Source organism: Saccostrea echinata, unplaced genomic scaffold (assembly GCF_033153115.1).
Source record: "Saccostrea echinata isolate AGI-Se365-2 ecotype Australia unplaced genomic scaffold, CSIRO_AGI_Sech_v1 ptg000056l, whole genome shotgun sequence".
NCBI lineage: Eukaryota > Metazoa > Mollusca > Bivalvia > Ostreida > Ostreidae > Saccostrea > Saccostrea echinata.
The window spans coordinates 19,541,224-19,561,860 of record NW_026889805.1 but is presented as its reverse complement, the minus strand read 5'-3'; the positions used below and the strand labels follow the sequence as shown (position 1 = coordinate 19,561,860).

General features: G+C 34.2%; 3 protein-coding genes across 5 annotated transcripts in view; 2 read left to right on the top strand and 1 right to left on the bottom strand.

The window, feature by feature from the left end:
• Positions 1–20,637, top strand: part of LOC133173001 (protein sprouty homolog 2-like) — a 279,783-nt gene that overhangs the window by 131,893 nt on the left and 127,253 nt on the right. The gene's annotated exons all lie outside the window — the stretch shown is intronic.
• LOC133172998 (sodium- and chloride-dependent taurine transporter-like) overlaps positions 1–20,637 on the bottom strand; it is a 56,005-nt gene that overhangs the window by 9,024 nt on the left and 26,344 nt on the right. For 2 of the 3 annotated variants that reach the window (XM_061307867.1, XM_061307868.1), the window contains exons 4-14: positions 17,012–17,309; positions 13,904–14,036; positions 13,211–13,345; positions 10,647–10,750; positions 10,431–10,555; positions 10,129–10,241; positions 9,832–9,969; positions 9,454–9,553; positions 8,176–8,276; positions 7,245–7,424; positions 5,862–6,829 (exon numbers count right to left, since the gene is read on the bottom strand). In XM_061307867.1, the coding sequence (XP_061163851.1) occupies positions 6,620–6,829; positions 7,245–7,424; positions 8,176–8,276; positions 9,454–9,553; positions 9,832–9,969; positions 10,129–10,241; positions 10,431–10,555; positions 10,647–10,750; positions 13,211–13,345; positions 13,904–14,036; positions 17,012–17,309 (1,637 nt within the window). In that variant the 3' untranslated portion in view covers positions 5,862–6,619. Of the gene's footprint in view, positions 1–960; positions 1,072–5,861; positions 6,830–7,244; positions 7,425–8,175; positions 8,277–9,453; positions 9,554–9,831; positions 9,970–10,128; positions 10,242–10,430; positions 10,556–10,646; positions 10,751–13,210; positions 13,346–13,903; positions 14,037–17,011; positions 17,310–20,637 lie in introns of those variants that run through there. The other variant, XM_061307869.1, reaches the window with a different exon arrangement.
• LOC133173799 (uncharacterized) lies at positions 2,674–3,559 on the top strand. The gene is made up of 4 exons (XM_061308842.1): positions 2,674–2,769; positions 2,874–2,970; positions 3,065–3,145; positions 3,272–3,559. The coding sequence occupies exons 1-4, from the start codon at positions 2,675–2,677 to the stop codon at positions 3,491–3,493; spliced, it is 495 nt and encodes a 164-aa protein (XP_061164826.1). The 5' UTR covers position 2,674; the 3' UTR covers positions 3,494–3,559.

The window sequence follows — 20,637 nt, the reverse complement described above, 5'->3', positions numbered from 1 at the left end:
TATCAATTTAACCACTATCTGATTATGTGGGACCCACTGTTGGGCCAATGTAACATAAATCCCAACTACCAGTACCTGGGACCCCTGGATTACTAGTCAGGTGCTATAATCACTGAGCTATTGAGGCTGATATCCTCTGTTGATATGTCCACATAACGCAAAACACTACATTCCTCCCTCATTAAATTTTCTTTGCCCTTAAAGACACCAAACCTAGATTCTTTAGCTCCTGGCAGGACTTTACTTGCAAGTCCAGCAGGCCCGTAAGTTGGGGGGGGGGGGGGGGGGGGCAAGAGAGAGAAGTAAAGTAAACATTTTCTGAGAATAGTCTTATGCTATAATCTTTAAATTTTGATTTTCATGCAACTTGGCCCCCACTTTTTGTTGCTGTATGGTCAAACATATGCAAATTCCAGCATTTGAAAGAAAAAATGTACCAAAAAGTTTGAGAATGCCCCCCCCCCCCCCCCAATAGGATTTTAGAGTTTGGTCAATTTACACTGGGGGTGGGGCTTGTCAACTTTTTTGGAGGCCCCTCCCCCCTAACTTTGAAAACCATTGCTACAGGCATATCCAGCACCAAATGTAACATTACTAGTGATATACATGTTCTCTAACCACTGAGCTAGCCAGACTAAAATCCATGGTCCAACCCAAACCACTACATACTAAACTCAACCTTCAGACATCCCTTTTTGTGGAACACTGTGAATCTCATTCTGATACAACAAGTTGATGTCATATATGTAGAGTAAACATTTTCTAACTGTGTACATATGTATTTTCAGAAGTCTTTCAGAACACAATCCATCCTTTTGTGTTTGGTTTGCCAATAACGAGATTTGTCTCTTGCTTTAGTTTTGTTTGTTCTTGTCAGAAACAGAAAATTTCAATTCCTCTTTAAGATTTTTTGGGGGGGAGGGTATTTTCATTAAAAAAAAATATTGAAATGCTCCTTACTGTATATTTAATTTCTACATTTAAACGACAGATTGGACACGCATCATTCTTCAGTTCATCTATCTTCAGAATCTTTCCCTCCCAGCCTGAGTCAACTTTCTCACCCTCGATCTTGAATAAAATGAAACTCATTTTAAATACTACACAAAAAATAAAGGAAAAATGAAGAAAACATTAAGAAGAAAGACCACTCACCACAGTGACATCTTTAGAAACAGTCTCCTTAACTGCAAAGAATTTTTATTATTCTGTAATATATCGGCAGATAAAAAACATTGTATATTAAAATGACAGTTAAGTAATCATGAACAGCTAGTACAGAAAAATACAGAAAAAAAACCTTTTAAAGCTGCTATAGCCTGGGTTGTAGAAAATTGCTTTCTCAAAGGTTGTTCTATAAACTTTTTAATTCGGATAACCGATCTGAGACGACAAGCCATCTCAAGGTTCTTTCTTCAATTGGAATCTTAACATTTTATGTGTGAGTTCCGATTAAGCAAACGCTCCAATGATTAAACACAGCAAAAGGAACAGCGAAAACCATGTCGGTGTACTAGGCCTAAATCCGAATAAATTTCATGAGACGGTGTCTTGTTCATCTGTTCATGGTAAATTATTGAACAATGTTGAAGGCATTGTCCTTTAAATAGATAATAGTTGCTTTTTCATACCTCATTATCATCGGAGATTGCATCAGTCGAAAGCCTCATCCGATCATACACATACTCCTCATTCATCAGCATTTTTAGAAAGATCAACTCTCATCACCACGATTAGCTGATCACAGGCACTTGTTTCTGCACCCCAGCATTATACATATAATATCAGGTAAAAAAAAGAAGAAAGAACAGAAACAAGTGCCTGTAATTTTCTCTCAAAACAAAAATTATTTGTCCTTAGTAATAAACTATATTCTATAGTATGTACATTATAGGCACGAAATAAATAAAAACGTTGTTTTATTGTGCTATTTTATTTTTCCAAGTGACTTTGTGTCTGTGATGAAGTTAGACTGTTAGCCACTAGGCGTAGTAGATTTTTTTGTGACATATTTTAAGTCTGCCACATACATTTACTTGAATATGTAAATACGTAGAGTCATTCCATTTTTATTGGGTATTGGTGAGTATTTTCAGGCGCTCACGTGCAGTGCACCTGTGATTACTCATGGCCGTAGGAACCGGGGGGGGGGCACGGGGGGGCCGTGCCCCCCCAATAAATTTGCCGATATATAGAATACTATAGAAAACATAACTACTATAAGCTTGTGCCCCCTCAATAATAACGTCTGATGACCTTTTTTTTTTTTTTTTTTTTTTTTTTTTTTGGCTTGTCAAGGAATTTTGGTACTTGATAGTGCCCCCTCAACTGAAATGTATGGTGTTGTGCCCCCTCAAAGTGAAAATGCTTCCTACGGGCCTGAATTACATGTATAAAGTGAGAAGGCTATCCAAAAGTTTGTGGTGGGGGGGGGGGGGAGGGGGATATATGTGCATCTGGCTCATATTTTCACAAATTTTGTATGTAAAAAGAGTTGAGGGAATCCCCTCCCTGTTTGTATTGTAACCTTGTATTTCATTGCTCTTTTGCATGGTGCTGCCATTGTGGTGCTGCTGTTAAATGTGCAACTATGACGTAACAATATAATTTCCTAATGACGCTAACTTTCTGTGACGAAATAATCATTTTTCCATTTTTCGATCGGGTCAGAAAGATGGAGATTCGAATTCTGATTACCGAGACCATATATGTCATGAAATTGATAATGAATTCGATCCTATGTTATCCGATATACGTACTTCTTACATGGTAAGTATCTCTCCATATCAGCAAAATAATTTCGAAATTATGTCGGAGATTCCGCGCAGAATAATCAATAAAAGTAAAATATGTATTCATTTATCTTTTTTCAGTCATGAGAAAAAGCCATCTTATTGGGATAAGGTGTCTTATTATTTTAGGATCAGAGAACCTGTTCAAGTTTGTCCTGGTATTAAAAGCATTCCCATGGTGGGTAATTTTGGGACATTTTCTAAATTCTAAGTAACGCTTTAATATAAATGTTCATTTGGATTGATAGTTTAATTGAAAATGACTTTTATAGATGGTTTTAGTGTTACTTTTGATGGAGATACTGTGGATGGGGATTTTATTGTTTGCATCAAGAGATGAACCAAGGAGCAAGGTAAAATCCATACTTTACAAAAGCAGGCATTGCTTCTGTAAAGCTCGCTATTCATTTTAAACTCTTAATCAGATCTAAATCTGTCAATTAATGAGCAAATATTGAAATTATCTTTTTTTTTTTTAGAAACTGGATAATGTTGCAACCCAGTGCGAACTTCCTGAAACAAAGAAACCACTATCATTAGAAGTTACCCAATCCGGTAGCTTCTTTGAAGAAAATGAATTTGTTGGAATAACTGATTGGTCATCCGAAACTGTGTCCCTGAAGAAGCTGATGAACCCAGTAATGAGTGGACGGGGCAAGAGAGGAAATTCCTCAACTGAAACAATGTGTCAAGTGGAGTAAAAAGAAAAAAAAACTAGGATTTTGATGATGAAGATAAATTTTAACCTGAACAAAATATTGTGTGTGTATGTGTGTTTGATAGTTCTATTTTAAAACTGAATTTATTCAGTGTACATATATACAATGTATACATGTACTTGTATACTCACTTTGACATGTATATATCTGTTCTATATTATTATGATTAGATTAATTATAATGTTATATATTTAAGAAATGAATTTAATTTTTGAAGATTCATGAGGACATGAACTACGACGCTTCACGCTGGCATATTTCATGAAGCGCGTTAGCGCTTCATGATAAATATGCCGGCGTGTAGCGTTGTAGTTCATGTACCTCATGAATTTTCAAAAATTAAATTCATTTCTTATATTTACATTATTTTTTTGAAGAGATGCCACAAATTACACCATTCAATTTTCATTTTTAAAGCAAAACAGTTTGCACTATAGTTTTGACGTCAAGTAGGGTATTATGACGTTACAATTGAGATATTCATGCTCATTCATGGTAGTTCATGAGAAAATGAACAGTGTTCTAATTTGCAAAGAATCTTAAGGAAAAATATTTGGAAATGTAAATATATAGCTATATAGATACATATTCTATGGTCTGCAGACACACACTAAAACGGTATTTACGATCAATTTACACAATGAACTTCAAGTTAAATGTAGTAAACATGTATAATAAATGCTGATAAAATTACTGTGTAAAATTCCATATTTTTAAGTATCCATGAATTAACAGTCCTATTTCGCACCGTGGGAAATGGTGTCCCTAACTCTTACAGTTCTTGCAGTTCTCGAGATATAAGGTGTGACAGACGGACACACAGACGCCGGGTAAAGTTCAGTGATCCCTGAGTGTCGCTCCAAAGGCGGATCCAGCCCCCCCCCCCCCCCCCCGTTTGATTTTTTTTTTTACATGTATGTAGAAATTATATGCTCATTATCTTAAAATCAAGGCGTGAAATACCTCTTATTTGTAAGAATTCGTCAGCTTCAGTGGACTTCGCCCACCTGGGGGACCCACTTGGGGCTTCAATGCAGCCCCCAGACCCCCCTGCCTTCTACCCCCCCCCCCCGTTATGAAATTCCTGGATTCGCCACCGCGCCCTGCTCTGCAGGTGATACAAAAATAATGTGATACTCTTGTGGTACGAACTCTAGCAATAAAAATAGCTTTGAAGGCTGGACGATTTCCAAATATGGAAGTCAAGAACGATAACTGAAAGTTGCTATAATATACTTCATATACCATGTTATATAGTGTACACTTTAAATGGATATAAGGAAAGGTGTAAAACGTGGAGAAAATAGAATGTAGATGATCGAATGGTTTATATCACCATAACTCACCACGCGTACCAGAAACTGGACGATTTTGTAATAAACTCAGGAAAAAAAATGACTGTTATATATATTCCCACACGAAAACATTTTCATGCCAGGCTCTAAAAACTGAAAATCTGCCGTATTTATATCAAATTTCTTAACACAAGTTAACCTTATGGGATTGCTACCTCGTAGTGACAGATTTTTTAATCCCACTTAAAATTTATTCTAAGCTTTTCAAGTTGTGTTTGTTCATGGTAGAATTGTAATATATGCTGTATCATTCCTAAATGTTTATAAAGTTTACAAAATGTTTGTTCTCCAAAAATCTTTTGAGCAAAACTGTCTAAAACCACGTGTTTTATTTATTTTCTCATGGGTTTGTCTAAATGCCGTTATCTGATAAGTCAGAAGGATTAGCACCTTCTTTATTTTGTGTATTTATAGAAAACACGGTTGTCGTTCTTGACTTCTATGGAAATCGTCCAGGCCTGTTGAATGTCAGATTTTATATGATAAATGCTATACTAGTACTAGTATTCAATCGGTGTTAATATTTGTGGATTTTTTCCTTTGCTGTTAAAAATCATGATATGCTAGTAGCAAATAAATAACTGACCACCCTTCAATTTATTGCTATCTTTTATGATGCTATGAAGTATTTCTTGGAAAGATACGAATATTGTGTCACAAAATAGTATTTTTAATGTATAGTGGATCCTTACTCCATGTTTTTATTAAAATTTCATATTGATTTGGCAACAATCTATTCGAGCCCTCTCTATAATCAATAAAAAAATCGTGAATATTTTCAAGATCAGGAAGGGGTAACAGCAGTCTGTTTGATCCCTCCTTTATTTTTAAGTAGAGATTCAAGTTTAACAATGGAAGTCATTTAAAAAAAAACGTAGCTTAGAGAAAAAACTTGCATAGTGGCACTTGGATACCCGTAAAGCCAGTGGGCTTGTTCAAGAAAGTCAATATGAATTTTTTTTCTTTCAATATGTAAAGAAACACAAAACTATCACTAAAACATTTAACTTTTATTTGGAGATAAGTGTTACACCACTGGAACTACATTGTATATCAAAGGTCGAAATGTTTCACGATTCTAAAGAGATATAATCAATAAAACATAACATTTATGGAATGCCCTACAAAGCTTAGTTTATTAAATATGAAAAATGTTAAAAAACTCATATCTTGTTAAAATTGTATAAAATCAAAATCAAAGCAAGAACTTAATAAGAAATAAAACTAGAACCAATTATTGACAATAATATGGGTACTCAAAGATAAATAAAAATAATCATATCATCAGTTCATAGATAAATCGTTTTATACCAATTCAGGTTGAGATTTAAAAATAAAAAATCGTTGTCAGTACTTTAATAAAAAAACAACCACGAGTTCAAGTGGTAACTGAATTCTTTTCTTAGGTAAGTTACTTTAAAAACAATATTTACAATATATTAATACAACAAATGACGCTTTGCTTTCCGAGATCAATATAACAAGTACGGAACAATTCAGCGAGTTCCCAAGGAAGTTTCACGGAAAATCTAGCAGAATATTGTTTTTTTTTGCAGTTCTGTGGTTTAAACGGTACCATACCGCGACCAGACTTAGCTGGCGCTGGGTACTTCGTACGATCTCACTGCATGCTGCCAAATATTTTTAGTTCCTGACTTCTTTGAAATGAGAAACAATTCGTGAACATGATCATTTGTAAACAGTGAACAAATTTGCATTGAAGTTTGTTAAAAGCTGAACATGTGTAACAACACTAAACATTGTTTTCCCCATTTTGTTGATTTTGCAGCTTCTGTAATTCAACACTATTAGCCAGCAAAGGTTCATCACGAGAACAATCGTCCTCAACAGCAGGTGCCCCGGGCACTGCAAAGTCGCTCTCATCTAGGTGGATTTTACTAAGGTCTTCACCTTGACGCAGTTGATGTCTTCTCAAAATTGGCCGAGTTGTAAGCATTAACCGCTGTAAAAAAAATATACAAGTTGAAAATTAAGTAAAAAGGAAATGAAATTTTAATGTCTTCTTTTTTACTTTCATAATAAAATTGCACAATACTAGTATCCTGCCTTCAAATATGACACATCTTAACAATTTGAAGAAAATTAAAAGAGGACATTAATTACTTTTTTATTTCTGTGTACCAGCCAATGGTTATCTTCATACTTGATACTGAATGTAAGGAGACAATAGGAGGAGGCAAATTTACCCTCACACAGTAGTAAAATAAAGGACAATTCTCTTCGTGGTAAGAAGAGAAGAACTCTGTGGATATTAAAATATCTAGTCAATGAACATCCACCTATTTTTAAACCATGTATTCCTTTTCTCGAGTTACTAAAATGTCACGAAGATAACTTAATATATATTTAAGAAGTACCTGAGCAAGTGATCCTTTGCCATCAATCACTCTTTTAATAAAAATAATAGGTATCCATACAACAGAAACCATCGCTAACGTCCAACCGACGCTAATGGCCCAGGACGGATACTGGTACTCTACGGTTTTCCTTTTATACGTAAGTTCTGAGTAGCTGATAGCCCCCATTATAAAGATCGTCTGAAAAAAATAAACATTTGCTCATTCCTTGGTATATTTTTAATTTATTTTATCGCCTGGGGTGGGGTGGGGGGTCTATAATAAAAGAATACTCTGGTATTGCAAACCTCTTTTCCTCCAGAATTCTCATTCTGGGTGACTCTTTCGGAAATTCACATAATTCTATGAATCTTTACCACATGAGGATGTCTTTTCGTTTCAATATAACTCATAGTGAATTTAACAGTTCTTGAGAAAAAGATTTCCCTATATATCTTCTACACTACCTGAAGATGACTATTTGTGACCCTCCTACCCTCGAGAGTTTTTAGAAAGATTTTTCCATTCATCTCCATGTTAAACTGTTCTGCTATTAAACCTCTGACCCCATATTGTGGCCCGTCCTAATCAACGGGGCCACAATCGGAAAAAAAAACCTGATTCTACTCTACATGTACATGGAGATGCTGATACATTTAAAATTACAGATTGTGGCTCTGTAGCTCCTGAGGTTTTTGAAAATTTTCCTTAACTCTATGAAAATTTGACTCAGTTGTGGCACCAACCTTGCCTTGAATCTACTCTCATGAAGTTATTATTTAAGGTATATAATTTTTTTTCTGCATTAAAAATCATCTGAATACTAGTATCTCATTTTCTTTGTAAATTTCAAGTTCTTGACAAAGTATAGGTAAAATAACAAAAGTGCATGATGTATAATTAATAGAAATGAGAGCTGTCAATCGGAAGCCACGACATGATAATTACTTACTAATGTGAACACGGGAGTAACAAAAAGCCAGGCATATTTCATTACAAAGGAGATGCGGAATCCGAACATCATTTCTAGGTTGTCATAGTAACGATTAATACCTAAAAGAAAAATATTTAAAATGAATTTTCTAAATATCACTTCATCATCAACAGGATCTTGCTATGTTAGTATAAGAGCATTACGTGCGTGAAATGCTATTAAAGAATTACTACTGTAGTAACAACACTCAAATATGAATATATATTTTTTGCGTGTTTTTTTTTAATAAGGCAGGATATGTTAACTGCAAAAATGAAAGCATAGTATTTTTTCTGCTTCTTGATTATTTTGGGCAAAAATGCATAATAGTCTGTCGTTACTTTGGCATACTTACTTACCAAAGTTGCTCGACATTATTAATTATGTAAGAAAATAGATCACCCCCAATATGTTTTTATGTGTGATGAAAGAGAAATTTTTTTTAAAAAATATATAAAACCTAAAAAAAAAAAAAAAATTAAAAACACCCCCTTTCCGTATTTTTCGTTGTCGTAATCATATCATTATGACACAGCAAACCAAACCTGTACACAGAACCGTACACCTGCTAACGCTAGTTCTTGATGGATTAATGCTCATGTCACAGTCCTGTTGTATTCAAGCGAAAATGGATTCCATTCCATTTTACAAAACCTTTTTTCTCTATACAACCTCAAAGAACGAACTTAACTTTGTGCATAATAAATGATTTGAGAGTGAAAGCCAACACACACCTTTCAAACTTCTTGGAAATAAAACTGTGCTCTTGAACGGAAACAGTGTTAGTATTTAGTTCGTCAGTTCATATATGAGTTCTTTATACACAGGATAGTAGTTAATAAACGAAAAAAAGTTTTTGTTTTCTAAATGTACTGTTCCAATAAAAATTGACCCTTTACCGTAGTACAACAAAAGTAACACAGAGTCCATTATGCAAATATACATACATTAAGTTTGGCGTAATGGGGACCACATAGACCAGGGAGTACGCTGAACTATGCATATATCCATCTCTTTTTGGCGAAATGGGTAACTATGACCAAAGGGGTAGGCGGCTGGCGAAAGGGGAACTTACGTTTTAGGGATAAAAAATAATAATTGCCGCCAATATTAGAAATCCCTCCACTATCGAGTAAAATATCATAATTTGGACCTTTCATTTAGAGAGCAAAAATAATAATTGCACAGAATATTAAAAATACAGAAGGAAAAAAAACTTTTAGTTAAACGTGGAGGGATTTCTTAATGGGAACATACCGTATATGTAAGCTACCACGATGCACTCGAAGAAGGCAACAACGAGAACAATTCTGCTGGCCGAGTAGTAGTCGAATAACTGAAATACATACATTCCGCCCTAGGTGGACGGAGTTATCGTTTAGTGTGAACATTTAACAATATTTGAAATTTTTTTTCACTCAACTGCCTAATTTATCAAAAATAATTGCCCACCCCTTATGCTATACTCTAACATTTCTAAGTTTTCTTTTCACAACCAACCTACGAATTTGAAATGAAAAAAATCTGCACTATGAAATTTACTTACCTTGTGGACAATTAAAAGAAAGAAAATATATACAAATTTAACACGATTTTATGTCTCTTAATTACCAATATAATGTTAGCGATATTTACCTCAGTGACCATTGAGAGTCCGATGAGGAAACAGATAATACAGATGATTAAGGTGAAAATTTCCCGCCGCTTTCCTCGGCGTAAATAGAGGGGATACATATCTACACATGCAGTAACGAAACCCTCAACGCCAACAAACTGTAAGAAATGGAACCTTTGTAAGTAAATAATAATATCTGATTAAAATTAATTCTTCCACATTTTCAAAGAGAATTTTTGTTGAATGAAGTATGAGAAAATGATAATTCAGCTAGAGTTTATATATATATATATATATATACTCTGGGATATACCTACCTGACTATCAAGTCCCAATAAAATGATCATTATGAAAAACAAAATGGACCAAAGGGGAGCAACCGGCATCTGAGCTACAGCAGTTGGGTATGCGATAAATGCTAGTCCTGGACCTGTAAAAGTACAAAAGAGAGCGTCAGAACCAAGTATCCGGTATCTCTGTTTAGATTCTCAAAGTCTCTTCTCATAACATGCAAGATAAAGTGGGCAACCCTATCTTTACATGGCGTAGTTTTGTTTTATTGTTATTTTATTTCTTCGTTTTGCAGTTTATACATTGTCTTGTACCTTGTCTTACTGACCTGACTCAGCTACGTCTTTCACGGAAACACCTTGTTCTTTGGCCATGAATCCCAGGACGGAGAAAATTACAAGCCCTGCCAGTATACTAGTAAAGCTATTGACTCCCGCAAAAATCCAAGTGTCTCTAGAAATAACAAATGAGATTATCAAATACATATTTACCATATGTTTTATTTAAAGTTTCCACAACCTCGAATGGGGTTAGAGCAAATTACCTGTAACTGTTATGTCTGAATTTGTTATAACTTCCAAGGGCAGTCAGAGTTCCTAAACTGATCGAGTAGGAGAAGAATATCTGTGTTCCTGCATCAACCCACACCTGGACAGGTAAAATAAAAAGGTATTTAGTATTGAAATGTATAGATTAGAATTTAAACTAGATGTGTCGTAACGCCACAAATGCCCCCGCAAGCAACCAAAATTTCAAATGCCATTCAGAAAAAGGTGAATTTATAACTAAGATAATAAACAGAAACTGCAAATTGTAAATTGCACATTTGTAGCCGAGATAAGAAAATGTGAATTTTTAAATCTTTTTCAAGTTCAAGGGAGATAACTGTAAAAAAAAAATCATCGGACCAGGACCAAATTCGAACTCGACTTGTATTTTCTGGTAAAATACCTGAATATGCAATTTCAACCTTATACATGTACATACATCCCTACAAAAGTAAGAGAGCGGAAATAGAAAAGTTCTTACTTTTGCTAAGTTCAAGAGGGATAACTCTGTGAAAAATCATCGGACCATGACCAAATTCGAACTTGACCTGCTTTTTCCCATGACGTATCCATATATCAAAATTTGAGTTGAATGTGTGCAATTGAACGGAGTCAGTGATGACGGAATGACAGAATGACGGAATAGGTTACACTATCTCCCCCGGTCATTTTATGGCGGGGCATAAATAAATGTAATTTATATGATCTAAGTGGGATGTGGTAATCTGAAGATATTACGAATTTGCATGCTAGACAAACTGTTCATAGTCGAAGGATCCATTCTAAAATCAATAATGCTCGAATTCTTTTGAGTTCTTCGTCGATCTCCAAACTTTCCAGATTTCTGTGTATTTGTATGATTAGATAACCATACTGCAAGTATTATTCTATCTCATGATTAGATGAATACTTGAATCATTTTTTTTTTTTACATCTTTTTTCCTGCGTTTTCTATTTGCATCTATAAGACATTTAAAGAGATAAGTATGTCTAAAATTATTGATTATAATTTGCATTGTAATTGACTGCACCTCCAAAAATTCACGTAAAAGATGTTATGCGGAATTCATCTTTAGAAATCCCTTTAAATCATTTTTTTAAAGGATTAAAAGTATCAAATTCCAGATTTGGCATGCTCATCGCCACCTATACAAATCAGGATTTGACTGAATACATGTTTCTATGGTAACCTAAATCAATTTCGCACATTTTCATCTTGTCTGCTGCTCTACTTTCGCAAAAGTTTGTCTTAGACGATCAATATGTCTATCAGTCGACGCTGTTTTAATAACAGCCTAGTGTTTGTGAATAACCTTTCATATCAGAAGGAGAAATATTTGTTTTATTGATGCTCTATGGGGAAACTCATGTGGTTTGGTCAAAGACATGCTCTATAGACATTTCAACAACCCTTTTCACTCAGTTGTGACCAATGCAATGTATTTCGAAAGTCCTTAGTAAAATGACATGTTTGTCGTATATTATTAGCAACGAATATTTATCACTCATTCAATTGAAAAAATTAATTGCAAGTAACAGTCTATATGGAGGTGGGAAAAAATTCTATATATTGTAGCCGCAATAATAAAACAAACTTGTTGACTCATGTCGATAAAAAAAAAGGTCTTGACGCAGGCCCGTAGAAAGCGGGCGGGGGGGGGGGGGGGGCTCTTTCTGAGTATATAGTAATTTCTATAGTGAGTTTTCATTTTGATGCCCCCAACCCACTTTTTGTTGCTGTAAGATCGAGTACTGGCAAATTCCATGATATAGATAGTAAGTTTTTTTTTTGGTCATATTTTTTGCATTATTTTGGGAAGTTGCCCCCCCCCTCCCTCCCCAATTTTGGACAGTTTAGGTTTTGTTTTTGTTTGTGTGTGTGTGTTTTTTTTTTTTTTTGGCTTGTCAGATTTTTTTTGAGGGGCTGGTCCCCCTTTTGAAACCGTTTCTTCGGGCCTGCGATGTAAGTGAATTCTCACTTAAATAATGAATTTAATAAATTAATTAAACATCAACTAAAAGTCATTTTCTTATTCATCGATTTCTTTCATTTTGACTTCATTCAAAATAAAATTATTCATGCATCACATTTTGGCATGGGTGAATTTTTCAATCGTCGCTTTTAATATAACTTGACTTGGTAATTTGCGTATGCAATAATCATAGAATGAATTTTGTTATTATTTCACTTCTTGAAAATGAAACAAACAGTTCAAGGAAATCACACGTGTTATTCCTATTTTTTTTCAGATATCAGGGCTAAATCAGACATTGAACTTTCTTAACATAATCAAAGGAATCATCCAATCAACAAGTCATTTCCTTTATTCATTCGTTTCTATCGTTTTCTGTTCATTAAAAATGACTATTCGTGCATCTCTTTTTGTATCAGGTAATTTATTTATGCATCACTTTTCCTATTGGATGAGTCAAGATTTTAATGCTACAACCGTGCAGGAATTTTTCCGTTTTTTCACACGTTAAAAAGGAAGCAAAATTCATCGAAAACACAAATTTTATTTCTATTTTATTTCTGAAATTAGGACCAGAGTAAGGTTACCTGTGGTTCAGCCAATTTCGACCAATCAGGAAGCAAATAAAACTTCAAGCCCTCTGCAGCCCCATCAAGTGTTACCCCGCGAATAAGAAGTATCAACATCAATAAGTAAGGGCTTGTGGCTGTAAAGTACATGACCTAGTAAAAAAATAAAATACAGTAGATGAAAAAAAAAGGAATGTGAAATAGATATAAATGCCAAAATTTTCTGCGAATTTTACCATAGGTATTTGAATAAAAGTTATAATAATTTATTTTATCATACGATCTTACAATTAAATTAGACAAAAGATAAACAAGATTTCAGGAATTGGCAGGTTATGAAAAAATGATTCTTGTGAACGTATCTACAACAAATTTTGTAATCAAGAGTTTCTATTTATGCGGCATGCAAATTTATGTCAAGTCTCATTATGCTTTAGAAGCAAAACAAGAAACATTCCAACGTTGCAGGAAGTGTCTAAGAAAGAATTCTTGACACTTAAAGTGTGGAACCTGCTCAAAAAACAATTAGATTAACAAGAAAACTTGTACAAATTGGATGCCTTGGTCGTGGGGAATGTCGAATATTGTTTTCAGGGATTTTGTTTAGCTCATGGATACTGATTCACAAAGGGAGTGAAGAAGATTTTGTGTCGCTGAACAAAAGAAGCCCTCAGTTTGGGGAGGGTTCTACATTCCGACACAAGTCATCACCTTTCCCGAGGATTTAATGCCCTTCCATATGCAGCCATAGACGACTATCCATGATAAGAGAAGGCAGAGGGCCAGATCCCACTTGACGGTCCCAGCGTGGTCCACACCGCTGGATAGTTGCAGCACTTTTCTCCTGAAGAACGTGATTTCTGTGTGTTATCTTTAGCGCAGTAAACTTTTAGTATACATGCGCCTTTTTTCATCCGCGATGAATATACATCGCTTATTAATCAGATAATTATTATGAATAACAAGATCTTCACTTCAAACTTAACGGATAATGCTGTAAGTTATTATCAGAGTCAGATTCTGAAAACAAAACGAGCCTTTCTGTAGAGTAACTTTTAAAGACTGTATTCTTGTCATTAATTAAACATTTTGTTTTCAGAACGACTGGTTATGAAGGTTCAATTCCTAAATTAAGGTATACCAATAAACTGCTTAAATTCAACAATTTCAATATATCTGCTAAATTGTGAATTGAAAGATTTTAACTGGTATTGAAATACATAGTTTTGTGCAAATGTTTTACATGTCATATTGCAAGAGTGCTTTTTTTCATCTTTTGTAGCCTTCTATATAGGACAGGTACTTGAATTCTTTTTGTATTATAGTTCTAATATTTTGATTACTTTAAAGGGGGACGAAGTGTAACCCCCCTCCAACCAAAAAAATCTTTCAATTCACTGTTATAACTTCTCATAATAAAAGATTTTTTCGCTGCTTATTCATTAACAATTTTTAAGAGGAATTAATTAATTTGGTTGGTGTTCTTGTTTTCCTAATAATGCTTTGCAGTTTACACATCTTGATAAAATCATTCTATCATTAAGTTTCCCAGGCATACTTATTACTGGGTAATCTACTGCAATTCTATTTTCATTGTTATTCACATTTAATCATATCTGGCAAACAATGTTTGCAACATTTTGCAAATTGACTTATATACATGCTGTGAATATATCTTGATTCCGCATTTAGGTAGCCAAACATGATTACGCTGTATGTAATGAAAATTGAACTGCTTGAGAACTTGCTGCTTTATAGACAGTTGTTAATGCCCACACTTAACAACAGCATTCATCAGATGATGTAAACGGTTATAGCTATCATTAACATCAAAACATTAACGAGGGTTTCTTTGAAGAATAGAACTCTAAAAATATCCCAAAATTTCGGCGTTTTCTTCACAATAAAAACAAGATCAAGAGAAATAGCTACTTATCAGCCAAATTTGATTGTTGGTGTGAGCATTAATTCCTGCTTACAGGGACAAATCACGATTATATCACATATTTTTGCATACAAAACATGTGTAAAGCTGCAATAAAGTTCATTTTATAGGAAAAGATGTAATATGCTCTGAAATAGGCTATCAAAACCAGCATGATGCCCAATGCCAGTATACATTAGTGTTTTCATAAAAGCAAGGTTTCCAAGATTCCCTCTTCTCGCATTTTGATAAAATTCCTGTTTTAACAGACATGCTATAAATATATTCAAGTATTCGTGAGGATCAAGAATTTTGGAAACTGGAAATCTTGCTTTATGAATATGCTGGAAATGAATTTTGGTAGATATTAAATTATCACTGACAAACCTTCACAACCAGTGTACCCCGAGATAAGAATATACAATCAAATATAATTATCATCAGAGGTCGATATCACATTTTTCATACTAAATTAACAAAAACTACATTGTTCTGTATAAAGACAAATTCATTTGAATATTGCTTATTACGTCCTGAATAAAATATTTCGACTACAAACAGTTTAGTTTCTAATAAATAACTTATTATAGAAAATTATGGCATTCTAGGAAATAGGAACTGAATTGAATGCTACATAATGCTTAGGGTTCATATTAACCCGATACTGAATTTAACATGTTTTTTTCCCCACATATTATATCATTCGATCAAATTTTACAAGAATGTACGATCAAGATAGGGTATTATGACTAATTTAGTAGCAAAATGATTTTTGAACAAAAAATGAAAGGCGGCCAGATGTTTGAAAAAACGTGTATCATTTTTGTGTAATATAAAATGAGTCATCCAGGAACAAATAAAACTTTTTAATAAGTGTCTTTTCAGATAAATGGCAGTGTTTTAGGACTGGTCTGTTTTTTTTGTTTTGTTTTTTTTGTTTTTTGTTTTTTTTTTGATATTCATGGTTAAATTGGGAATGAAAAAATTCGAGCTCAATGTTTGCTATCAATACTTTTTTTTAATTTTAAGAATGATGCTCATATATTTACAACTTCTTGGCCAATCAGTGACAAAGGGCAATTGTTTTAGGGGTAAATATCAAAAATTAGACAAGGAAATTAATCTCTTGTCGAAAAAGAAGCTTTTTAAGCATTGCCAATTGTGAGATTCAAATCCAATATGTCTACGTATACCTTACATACTATTTCTCAAAATAAACATATTCGTCATTTTCACATGCATAATCACACTACTTATCTGGCTACATTCCCTCTTGCAAATATACATTGCATATCATGATTATGTAATCACAAGTTTAGTCACATTTCAAACCTTTATCGCACATTCTCGACAATTAAATAACATAATATGTGGGGGAAAACATGTTTCAGTTCAACTTTAGGTGGAACTTAAACGTAAATAAACTGTCAATATTAACAACAATCATCAGATCGCATTACACTAGAACATAAAATATAAAGACAAAAATTTATTAAAAAAGGGTGATTCATCGATCGCGAAAACTCGATGTGAATCCAAATTCGCGTATGACTGTACTAATCGTATGAAACACCCTTCGTGTTAAGAGTCACATATTTCTGTCCACTGGTCGAAGTTCTTACCTCTACCAAAGGTAGCAGCTGAAAAGAAATGGGGACAGATTGCGACTCTGAACACTAAACTACAATAAGAACAAATGTCTTTAGAAATACATCATAATTAAATAAACTATGAAATTTTGTACAGCATTATCCGTAAACTATGTTTGAAGTATCTTTAATTCGTTTTTAATTTTTAAACATATTTTTTGAAAATCATGTCAGATGGTATATCCTAAACAAAACCCAGTACCCTGCAATTATGGAGTTATAAAGAAAAGTAAAAGTAATACATACTCCCAGAATTCGGTGACAGGATCACACTTGATGGGTTCGCTTGTGGTGGTGCTATTGGCAATTGAATACGCTACTGTTGTTAGTGTATTATTGACCATTGAAATAAGACTGGTAGCGTTGGTGGCAGTCATATTCTTTGTGGCAAGTCGACACAACTCTGAGTTCCAATCATTGTCGCCATGAGACCAAGGCAACACAGAATTGAAAGAGGCGAATAGGTAGTAAAAGGTCCATGTCAGAATAATGTTGTACTCGCAGTTAAGCAGGAACACAATTATAGTGCACGCGTAGCCTATTCCTAGAAAAAATAAGACAAAACCCATTTATTTATTATTAAAGAATCTTTAACCCCCTCCCGTCCCCCATCCCCGGTGTTAATTGCTGGTCCCAGGCCCCAATAAAGGGGGATGCACTTTTAGCACTAGGTGTGAATGGTATTAATTATTTCTATAACGTTGCGGCACACGACAAAATTTTCATTTTGGAACAAAAATTATATTGTCCACCATAATAAATGATGCGTTTTGGTATCAATGTATATAAAAGAGGATAGCTATGTTCAGGTATGCAAGGAATATTCATTTACCAATATGCAATTTCATGATACGGTAAACTAATGCTATACCAACTCGGCATTATTAATAGATATTGACATAATATTCGACGGAATCCTACAAAAATGAGTTTGGTTTGATTGCAATGTCATTCCATAACAACATCTGACCCGCTGCTGAAACATCAAATTTGGAACAAACGTCCTTCAAATGACTTCACAAGTATTTAAATTTATTTATTTTTATTTATTTATTTATTTATTTTTCTTTGAGAACCCTAAGATAACTATTGTGACTTCCAGTTTGCCGAGAATCTGAAGATGGCTGAAAATGCCTCTGATTGGCTGTTTTCTTTTTCTCTCTAAGAAATATCTTTCATGACCGCTTTTTAACTTAATATTTGTTCTAACCGTTAAGCATAGACACAATACCAAGAAACAATTCTTTTCCATTTAGAGAGCGTAATAAAACATTCATAACATAAAAAATTAACGTGTCTTTCAGTGAAATGTGTACTGGATAGGTCATTTGTTTCAAATGGCGAAGTTATGACCCCTTACTTTATGTATCTAATATTGCATACAATAACTTAGTTTACTTGTGTTCTGGCGACTTGAACCTTCCAATTAGTTACCTAAAAGCATTTGGGGTCAATCCTTGGTCAAGACTTACGTTAAAGGTTTTTTTTCCAGAGGTTCCTTCGCTTCTGGTTAAATGGCATTAATGAGGGCCCGCAAAACAAATGAGGAAAAAAATAATGTTATTCGGCTTTAAGAGACATACCACAAACATTTTTTTTAAATCTCCCACACAGAAGAGTTACACTACTCTTCTTTCAATATTTCTTTCAGTGGAAATCTAATTAGGACATTTTAATTGTGTAAAATGTAAAAAGACATTGAAAACGTTCCCAAATACTTACATGTAACCGTAACAATATACATGTACATTTATTGACTGGGTTCGAGGGCAACATGCCTTTTGTAGGACCCAAGAACTAAACTGTTGGGCCGAGGAAAACAGTTTGGTACGAGGGGTCGAGCATAGTCAATAAATTTTTGTTATACTTTTAATTTTTTTCACATACGTGTATCTTGAGCTGGTTTCCATGAAAATTTCCTTTACCAGCTAGGCCCGAAGAACGCCGGGAGGGGGAGGGGGGAGAGACCCCCCCCCCCACTTTTTTCTGATTTTCCTGTAGATGCTGGTTGCTCCCCCCCCCTTTCATGTTGTAAGGTCAAGCACTGCCAAAATCAAGGATTTGGACAGGAAGTAAGCTTTTTTTTGCTTGTAAGAATTTTTTTTCGGAAGTTGCCCCCCCCCCCTCCCCATTTGAAACCGTTGCACGGGCCTGTCTGCACTACGGTAAAACTCGGATCACAAACGAATGCAAATAAGATTCAGCTGATCCCGCCCACAATGTGACGTAAGCGGTCCAATATATCATCGGCAGGTCCAATATCTCATTCTAAGGTCAAACATCGATTTTTTTATGACCGCTCAGTATAAGAATGGAAATTTTAGACCTTTTTCGTATATATTTTTATAGCAACCAATTTTTAAAGGTATACTAAAACTTTTTATTTCTAATACTTTTCAAAATTTATATTGTAAAGTTATATTTTCTTACTTTTCACCAAATCATGTAGCTTGGCAAAACATAAGATTGTTTAACTAAACATATATCGTTTCGTTAGTGAGAGAGGCACCTATAAAGATATTTGAATTTTGGAAGACAAAAAATATTGGTATTTATCCTTAATTGCAGAATTAAGGCACACTCCATTTGGGTTGATTCTCATAACAAAAGTAAAGGTTCTTATTAATTTATTTGTTGGTATATATAAGAGAGTTTTGTATATTCATTACCTTATTCATTTACAGGTATGCATGTTGTGTAATCTTTTCAGTAGTAAGTGAATTTCGATTCCGCCCGTTAAACCAAAATATTTTTGTCTTCCTTTTGTAATAACCGTTTTAACCTTAAAAAACAAATTTACTTAAACTATTTCGCTTCCTGTGGTGACTTTAACTCTATCATGTTTGTACTGGGGATGCTTACTATCAATTAAGATACATACAATGCATGCAACGTGTTTTCTTGATGAGTGATTACATTAAAGTTAACTAGGTCGCTTCCCAAATGATCTCAAGGCCAATAATAACCGACCTTGCTCATAAGATCTTGGGTCACATACGACAAATCATGCTTCAGATGCTGCAAGTACTTTAAAGTTTTTGAGGCGCTGCATTTTTAAGAACATATTAATATCGTATGTTATACGTTTTTGTAAACGTGTACATGTAAGTAAGCCTAAATATCTGAATTTCAAATGTTCCGATGTTTTAAGAACTTTGAGGTGTGAAGATGACAATACTTGTTCAGAATTTTACGGCATATTTAGAATGGGATTGTTCCTGTGGAAGACAGCGTTTGCCATGTTTACCTTTAGCTAGAGATTTTGGTCAAGATATAAAGCATACAGATGCATGTATTCTTAAATAGTTTAAATTTATGTGTTTTTTAAACTTGAAATAAAATGAAAACCTATGAAAAAATAGTTTTATTCAAACCACGCCACTATTGTATAAAGTCGTGCCTCATTAATCCGGACGCTTAAGTTCCCGAGCAAATCCTTCGGATTAATGAAGCGTCGGATAGCAGTAACATAATTACTTGATATACGAGAGGTAACATTGGTAGGTAAAATTGTTCCACATAAATTTCATTGAGAAGATGAAGCGTCCGCATTATTGGCGTCCGGATAAACGGAACTCCACTGTATTTTATATTCACAATTGAAGTGGTTGGGGATCTAAGAAACCTTGAATTGGTAATATAAATCTTAACCTTGAATTGGTAATATAAGTCTTGATATACCTGTGAATCCTGTTTACTATATAAGTGTACAAATTCCTCAGGAAAACGGTGCTAACTTACGGGAAAAGATAATGACTCATAGAAGAGACGGCTTCCGAGAATGCACGTCGAGTGGTAACATGTCCCGTCACTTGCAAGGCTTGTCTTAAGGACCCTCTATACACTGATGAAAAATGTTTTTTTGGACTTCG